This window comes from Kryptolebias marmoratus, linkage group LG19 (genome assembly GCF_001649575.2).
Source record: "Kryptolebias marmoratus isolate JLee-2015 linkage group LG19, ASM164957v2, whole genome shotgun sequence".
In the NCBI taxonomy this organism is placed as follows: domain Eukaryota; kingdom Metazoa; phylum Chordata; class Actinopteri; order Cyprinodontiformes; family Rivulidae; genus Kryptolebias; species Kryptolebias marmoratus.
In genome coordinates this window covers 10,320,521-10,328,218 of record NC_051448.1, presented here as the reverse complement: position 1 = coordinate 10,328,218, position 7,698 = coordinate 10,320,521, and the positions used below count along the sequence as shown (strand labels likewise).

The 7,698-nt window shown below is 39.2% G+C and overlaps 2 protein-coding genes and 1 non-coding gene across 3 annotated transcripts; 1 reads left to right on the top strand and 2 right to left on the bottom strand.

Moving 5' to 3' along the window:
• Positions 1 to 455: 455 nt before the first annotated feature.
• On the top strand, positions 456 to 538 carry trnal-cag. The gene has a single exon. It is a non-coding gene; the product is annotated as a tRNA-Leu (tRNA).
• Positions 539 to 2,680: 2,142 nt separating this feature from the next.
• On the bottom strand, positions 2,681 to 4,772 carry tmem18 (transmembrane protein 18). Its single transcript, XM_017423209.3, has 5 exons — positions 4,602 to 4,772; positions 4,366 to 4,483; positions 3,816 to 3,870; positions 3,628 to 3,721; positions 2,681 to 3,490 (listed from the first exon to the last, which is right to left on the bottom strand). Exons 1-5 carry the CDS (start codon positions 4,692 to 4,694, stop codon positions 3,392 to 3,394), a joined length of 459 nt encoding a protein of 152 aa, XP_017278698.1. The 5' UTR covers positions 4,695 to 4,772; the 3' UTR covers positions 2,681 to 3,391.
• Positions 4,773 to 4,848: 76 nt separating this feature from the next.
• LOC108240126 (uncharacterized protein C1orf115) lies at positions 4,849 to 7,564 on the bottom strand. Its single transcript, XM_017423334.3, has 2 exons — positions 7,054 to 7,564; positions 4,849 to 5,619 (listed from the first exon to the last, which is right to left on the bottom strand). The coding sequence occupies exons 1-2, from the start codon at positions 7,324 to 7,326 to the stop codon at positions 5,485 to 5,487; spliced, it is 408 nt and encodes a 135-aa protein (XP_017278823.1). The 5' UTR covers positions 7,327 to 7,564; the 3' UTR covers positions 4,849 to 5,484.
• Between the last annotated feature and the right edge of the window lie 134 nt (positions 7,565 to 7,698).

The following is a 7,698-nucleotide window of genomic DNA, read 5'->3' as shown; positions in this document are numbered from 1 at the left end:
AAGAAAAAAGCAAAAGCAAAAAGCTTGCTAAAATTAGCCAAAGGCAAGCTTTAAGTAAAAAAGGCTAGCTAAAGATAGCAAAGGGTTAGTAGCAAAACACTTGCCAAAGGCTTAAAGTAGCCAAATTGGCACAGATTAATGTTATTTTTCAACTCTTTCAAAGTGAGCCTGCACATGTTTGACATCTCTTTTAGAAAGTGCGACTCACATCTAAATATTATCCAGACATAAATAGTCTCCCTCCTCTCTCCACCAGCTAGCCCAGTCAGGGTTTCTTGTTTCAGTGCTGAAAGGCGTCTGCTCTGCTTTAGTTAAAAACGAGCAGAGACATCGGACATAAACAACAGTATAAACACTTTCAGTGAATGAAACTGAAAGTGTTAACAGAAACATATATAACCATATAATTCCGTCATTCCCTGCTCAATATGAACCCTGTCGGCTGGGACACACATGTCAGGATGGCCGAGCGGTCTAAGGCGCTGCGTTCAGGTCGCAGTCTCCCCTGGAGGCGTGGGTTCGAATCCCACTTCTGACAGAAACATTTTAAGTGAACTTCCCTTTAATTGATCTATTCTGCTCATATTTACCTCGGTCACTACAGTGCAAGCCACCGACAACATATAAATTATTGCAACTCAGTGTAGAGAAGCTTATTATTTCCTTTTGATTTAACCATTAAGACACCATTTAAAAGTGTAAAACCATAAAAGGCTCCTAATTTTTTGTTTTTAAACTTCACAATTGTCCTTGTGTGCTAAGATTTCTCAATATCTGATGTAATAAAATAGATTAAAAACTAATTAATCAATTTAACTCGTTTAACCTTTAAATTTGTACTGCAAATCAAAGTCTCCTACTCAGCAAATTTTGACTTTAGGTAATACAATTACTTATTTTCTGTGATGATGCGTTGTTAGCTGTGTTATTGTTTCTTTAAAATCTCAGAATACTTTCAGTTTGCCTAGAATTAATTATTCTTCTACAATGTTCTTGAGATGCTTAGCAAATGTCAGGGTATGTGTTTCAGCAAATCTGTAAAACAAAACAGGACGAATGTTATATCTTTAAGAGATTTTAATGTCCAGTCTGATATTATGTGAACCCTGCAGCTCAGTAAGTTCAGTAAGTTCTGTGCTCCGCTGCACATTGCTCTCATGTGGCCATATTTGCAGGCCTACATTTAACAGGTGTGTGTGTGTTTTCCCCCCATCCAAAGTGTTTTTTCCTCTCAGGACTGTGGCTGGCTTGATAATGCATACCGTCCAACAAAAAGAAAGCACATGCTTGTGATGCATGAACTGGTGAAGTTGGCTGCAACTTTGACATTAACTCGGACCAGAAGGATTCAGCAGATGATAAAATTTGTTCCCGTCTTTCAAGGAACAGAGAGAACCTAACTGAGGCCGGAGTGTGCGTTTTGACACCTAATCCTGCTTTAACACAGACCTCATGTAGTCGGAGAAGTCGACATCAGCTGAGACGGACAGATTTGTGTGGCGAGGCGTGTGCGATGCAACACCTGCTCTCGTGCGCCAAAGTGAGGTCAGAGTGCAAATCTTACACATCTCCTGGAGCCTCCCACACAAGAGACGGAGGCCTCGCCTAATCTCCACACACTCGCATCACCTTCACCCATCAACCCTCCTCCTCGCCTTTTTTTGATAAGTTCCAGTGACTGCGTCCGCGCCTAATGCATCCTGACAGATAGAATGTACCTAAAGCCTGCAAAAGCATCTCAGATTAATCTGGGAAAACAAACAAGGAGTGATACGGATAAAATAAAATAAAAATCTAAAGAGCAGCACAGTTGGGGGGGGAGAAAGCTATGCTGCCAAATCCTGACAGAGATAACAGGTGAAAAATGGAGTGTGAGCTGAGGAAGATGTTTCCAAACATATAGACAGCTGAAGCTGCAGCTTCCATGTCATTTAGCCCATGCTGCCGTCTAGTGGTGCAAAGCAAGGATCTTTTTAAACCCACTGAGACAAACACTCACTGATCGCCCCCCCAAAAAATTGCATTTAATGTAGTTTTGATTAGAACGAAGTGTGACACATAAGTAAAAACGTACAATTCTTCTTCATTATTATTTTTTTTAAATCCTGCAATGTGTATGTGCATCAACCTGCTACTGTTTTAGAGCAGCTTCCCAAGCACAGACATGCCACAGGGTTATGGCCAGTTTGCTACTGGGCTACAAGTAAAATAAGCATAAAACAACAAACCATCATTTTTCTGGACTGACACTGAATGCAGCACGGGCTGTGTAGTTGCACCTTTCACATCTGTAGTTGGGAGGGACAGTAAGTGAAAAGGGTAATTGATATTTGACACATTCCAAACATTGTCTGAGATTTTAGATGCCACCTGCTTTAGTGGGATATGCTTTTATTTTATCATCGAGTCAGACTTCAGTAAAACAAGTTTAGGGCTTCCCCTTAAGTTGGTGAGTTGCAGTGTTTTATGAATGAATTCAAAGTTTATGCCCATGATTGCATTATTAAATACTACCTAAGCTATTACACCACCAGTATTTAACAATCCAAAGCGCTAAGAGCATACTAACATCACAATTTTAAAATGATGAAAAACAGAACTATAGTGGTGAACCATCATCTACGAGAAACTTGTGGTCAGAAAAAAATAATCATAAAGAATGACACATTTAGTGATAAAATTTGTGAAAAAACAATGTTAACTGTTGCAGTCACAGCAATGTTTAATGGTAAAAGTAGCTGTGTTTCTACATGCGTCATCAGTGTGAAGAAAACTTAACAGCTGTGTAGCTTTAAGAAAACCAATTACTCTGTAAACAAATAAATAAAATGAACTGCTTCAAATGTGACAGGCTCGTGACATGTCCTGGGCGTACCCCACCTCTCCCACAGTGACCGCTGGAGATAGGCACCAGCTCCCTGCGACCCGAAATGAGAACATTTTAAAATAAGTTGGAAGTTTAAAACGTTAAAAATCTAAAATTTCTGCAAGTTCTATCTTCTTTGTTCTGGTGTTTTTGTGTAAAAATCACAGCACATCCCTTCTCTTCAGTTTTAAATCTAAATTCATGACTTTGGATTGAACAGTAAACTAGAAGTTGCAAAAAAATGTCCTTTATCTCACATTTGAACACATTTTGAAACAACATGAAATACAAAACAACGCACATCTTTGGTCTTCTTAACTCCCACGGTGGTAATGTTACACTCAGAAGCATCTTTTAACATTTAAGACGGCATAAAGACACCCATTTCTGATATTACTACCATGTGACAACAATCCCTTTTAAGTCACAAGAAGAAATTTGCTTCCTTTTTCCAAAAGTCAGGATTAGCAGAGAAGAGATTCCAAATTCCTCCAAATGAGGTCCATGTATGGACATAGAGTGGGATCAGTCATTCTTTTCCCTCTTATCCCGAAGGGCTTTTCTCTTCAGCTGAAGTGTCTTGAGTTCAGCCATGGTGGAAAAGGTCCTGTACACCCACACCATCTGTCAGAGCAGAACATGGGAGATCTGAGCAGGATCTGGCATTTACTTTGACAAATCTGCTGCTAGCGAGCGTTTGTGACATGTTAACTGGACTTGACGTGGAAAAGAGAAAGAAAGAAAGAAAAGGTTAAACGTACCACAATGATGACTGCGTTGAGCAGAAGAGGAATTGAGAAGACAAGCGATATGAACATGCCTTTGGAGTCAAAGTACTGGAACTTAGAAAAGGACCTGAAAGATAAAGGGCAACATTATATTAACTATAGTTTGTTAACAACAATGATTCAACAAACAAGTTAGTAAAAAAAGGACAAAAAGGTTTTACCTCCAGTTCATGGCTGCCAGCTCATTTAGATACTCAGCGCTGTAAACAAGGCCAACTGTGGAGACAAGTCATATCAGGCATTTAACAAGTAATATCAAGTCATTATTGCACAAATCTAAACATGATATCCAAGGTTGGTTTATCAGCTGTTCTGTCAACACAGTAAAGACCAAAGACTTGTCGTCTTAACTTAATATAAAATAAAACTTCTTTAAGAATACAAGAAATGGATCATGAGCAGTAAGGTGTACATAAAAAAGAGATCTAAATAAGGTATTGCAAGGCTGAAGATTGATGACGTGTGTGAATTTTACTCCCTTAAAACTGATCATGGCCAGCTGGAAGGATGTGATGAGCTCTTTAGTTAGTAGCTAATAATCTGGCATACTTGATTTATTTATTTACTGACGCCAAATCAGATCAACAGACGGGACATTATGATTATGTCTAGTTCAGATCCATCCTACTGAATAAGACTTATACAGTGGGATGGATGGGTAGTTTGTATGAACTGAGCTTATTCTTGCTGTGGTGTGTTTTAAACACGTACGAATGAGCAGAAAGTGGCAGATCTGAGCTCTGTAGAACTTGCAGGTCACCACGGTCAGGAGCAAACACACAGCATGAAACACCAAGAGCCCGATGAGCCAAGGCTCCGACCACTGCACCTGCAAACCACAAAACACACACACACACACCGTTTACAGAAAATACCAGTCCGACTGACAGGCAACGTTAAACTTAGCTTGTTAGCATGCTAATTTAAGGCAGTAAAAATGAGCTTACAGACGCAAGAAACGTCCATATCGACGTTATTCTTAAATTGCTGAATCCATCGATTGGGATCGAGCTGATATTTTCGGCTTTCTGCTCCGACATGTTCAGAAAACACTGAACTGACCGTTTAGCTTAGCTTGAGCGTAAACAAGACGGAAATGCGGAAGTAGCAGGCGAATGACGTCACGGTGACAACCAATCATCTTCTTTCTAAGTATAAACACGTTTAAAGCAGGTTTTACTTGATTCTTTTTTTAAAAAAATTTATTTGCACATTTGTTGTGCTACAGTATATATTTTCTTGCTGTTCAACACAAACCCATGAAATGTTTTATTACACAGCAGATATGACTCCCATAATCTTTGGTCAACAATGCATATTATACAAACATTTCCATATTACTTTCTTTAATCTTTCCTGCTTCTGAACCCCTTTAAAAAGTCTTTACTCTCACTCCCTTCAGCTGAAGGAACATTATTTCTTACGCGTCACTGGAATCCTGTTGGAACAGCAACATTCCCACATCCTCCCTCTATCTACACACACCCATGCAAAACCCAGTTAGATTCTGAGTAAAATCATTTTCTGTGTGAAATAAATGCATTTATATAGTTCACTGTTAAAGCTAATAGTAAAAAAAAAAAGCTCTTTCCTGCTGGTGCTTTTTTTCACATATGACATTTAGACATCACAAGAGAAACCTCATCTACAAACATCATACAGTAAAATAGTTTTAAAAACTTAAGTGCAGTTAGTACAGTAACCATATGAATCAATGTCTGATTCTATCTATTTAAATACATAGCATTATAATAATGTAAAAAGACTGGTCAGAGTCTTTAGTTTCCTGGTAAGTACAGTAAAGATCGAGGGGAATCCATGCAGCCTGGCTCAGGTTTTGTTTCGGTCATAAAAGTCGGGAGCAAAAGCAGCAGCGACCGTGATGGGAGTGGAGTAGGCGAAGGCGAAGTTGTAAAGGCCCAGCTTCAGACACTTCCAGGTGGTACGAAGCGCCTTCCCAACATTCTGGAGGTGGAAAGAAAGAGAGTTTAATCGATCACAAGGTCATAATGATCTTTTTCTTTTATTTAATTTCTGTGAGCTACCAAGGTTAAAGGTCGGAGGCAGGACATTTCCCAGCTGAAAATGTGGAGTTTCAGAGCACAATAGCAGCAGGAGGAAGAGAAGCCCACTCTCCTCCTGACTGAAACATCAACAAAAATGTCCTGTGAGCACCATTGTCCGGCGTATCCTGAACAGGAAAACACAGATCGGCTGCAGCGGAAACAAGAAGCTGGAAGTCTTATTTTAAAAAAGACCTACTCCACTAATATAGTAGCTCTGAAAACAAGTTGAACTGACTATAAAATTGAATTTTAGAGTAGAAAATCTTTCATCTTGACTTGGGAAATGATGCATGAAATCAAACGAGTGTTGCAAAAGCTGCCTGTTAGATTATTTTTTTTTACCTCACTTCTAGAGAATATTGTACAGAATTATGACAACAGAGTGACAGAAGTCTGTTTATGTCGAGTATCTGAGATCCTGTTAGTGATAACAACATTCACTCTAAAATCCTAAAGCATCACTGATAATCCAGTCTCGCAGTATATACTGTTGCATGCCATCTTCTCAGTATAATAGTGTTTTGCACATTTTTTGTAAGTCACATATTAAATTAAATCAGAAATGCATTCCCAAACATTAAAGTGGGGAAAAAGGACTGAAAGGCCAAACCCATCTTTAACCTGTTTGTGTCTTCAAACTGTAAAAACAAGCAAAAAAGTTCAATTAAGGTGATTTGCAACCTCTGTAACCAGAAACTCAAATCCAATTTTAAAACTAATGGGGAAGAACAGGCAGTATGCACTAAAAAAGTGAAATAAACGGTACAATTTACTGAATATCTAAGGAGGATATTATTTTTCTGCTTTGGTAATTAAACAGGATTGAATTGTATGAATTTTTAGTTTGGAATCAAGCCTTTTGTGTCCTATTTTAGAGTTCTTAAAATAATCAATGTTTTTTTTTACAGTAAACAAAAGAAACAGACACAGTAAATGATAAGAAAATGCTAATTGTTTATTAAAGAAATATTTAGATATAATAAAACACATCCTTAAATCAGTTCTGTAACTCCATCTATATTCTAAAGCAGTTTATTGGTTGATGATAGTAAAGTTGAATAGTGTGTATGTTTATTATGTTCAGATACTGCTCAGTAGAAACATATCTGATGTTTCAGCAGGAAACAGCTGAGATGGATGTAGTGAAGCTTACGTTGAATCCTGAAGGTACGCCGCCTCTGCAGGTAAAATTACTTCAGCAGACCGAGCAACAATCTTCCTCTCCCTTGATTGTTATTGTGACGTGACCACAAGCCTTTTTTTTTTTTAAATCAGGCTAACAAGATTTCAGCTGATGTTTATGTTCAAAATTACAACTAAAAGTCAAACCCACCTTCCTCACTTTCTTGTAGTTTTCTTTCCTCTTTTTCTTCTTCTTCTCTTTCGCCTCATCGTCCATCAGAGGCTCGTACCTCTCCGGCCGAAAGGCAAAGTTTATTTCTCTGGGCCGCCTCTCCTTTGGTGCGCTGCCGCCTGCGACGTCCTGAGCGTTTTCACAGCGGGATGGATCCACATGCCATTGGTACTTTGCTGAACTCTGAGTTTCACATGACCCTGCTGCTGAATTCCTGTCGAACAGCCTCGATGGAAGACAGGCGCTTTTCATGTCGTCTTATAGTTGCCAGTTTTCTGGAGAGGTCAGGAATGTTGTCGACATACGTTGTGTCAGTGCATTCCTCTGCTCGGACTGCTGTGTGTGTGTGAAGTGAGGGGGGGATTTGGCAACAGCCTCTTAAAGGTGCAAATCCTTCCTCCTCCCAAGGCTGACCCCAAAGCTCGCAGGATTTTAAGTGAAGAGTTTTTGAATCAAAGTGACTACGATCCTTTTAATGGATGAGCTCAGTGTAGCCGTCACAGTAAAAGCAGTAAAGCCCATCTCCACACTACCTCTTACTGACATTTTTCACCTAAACTGCACTTTTCCCAACCCTGGCCAACACAAGAAATGACAAATCCGTGATCCACTGCACCACATCCG

Bases quoted from the DNA above. Each gene is read 5' to 3' on its own strand.
- tmem18 (XM_017423209.3), bottom strand. From the start codon at position 4,694: ATGTCGGAGCAGAAAGCCGAAAATATCAGCTCGATCCCAATCGATGGA. The intron at 3,722-3,815 runs GTAAAACCTTTT...TTTATCTTTCAG, and splicing joins CTGGCAGCCATGAACTGGAG to GTCCTTTTCTAAGTTCCAGT. The intron at 3,491-3,627 runs GTACGTTTAACC...CTGCTCTGACAG, and splicing joins TCAACGCAGTCATCATTGTG to ATGGTGTGGGTGTACAGGAC.
- LOC108240126 (XM_017423334.3), bottom strand. From the start codon at position 7,326: ATGAAAAGCGCCTGTCTTCCATCGAGGCTGTTCGACAGGAATTCAGCA. The intron at 5,620-7,053 runs GTGGGTTTGACT...TTCCACCTCCAG, and splicing joins ACTACAAGAAAGTGAGGAAG to AATGTTGGGAAGGCGCTTCG.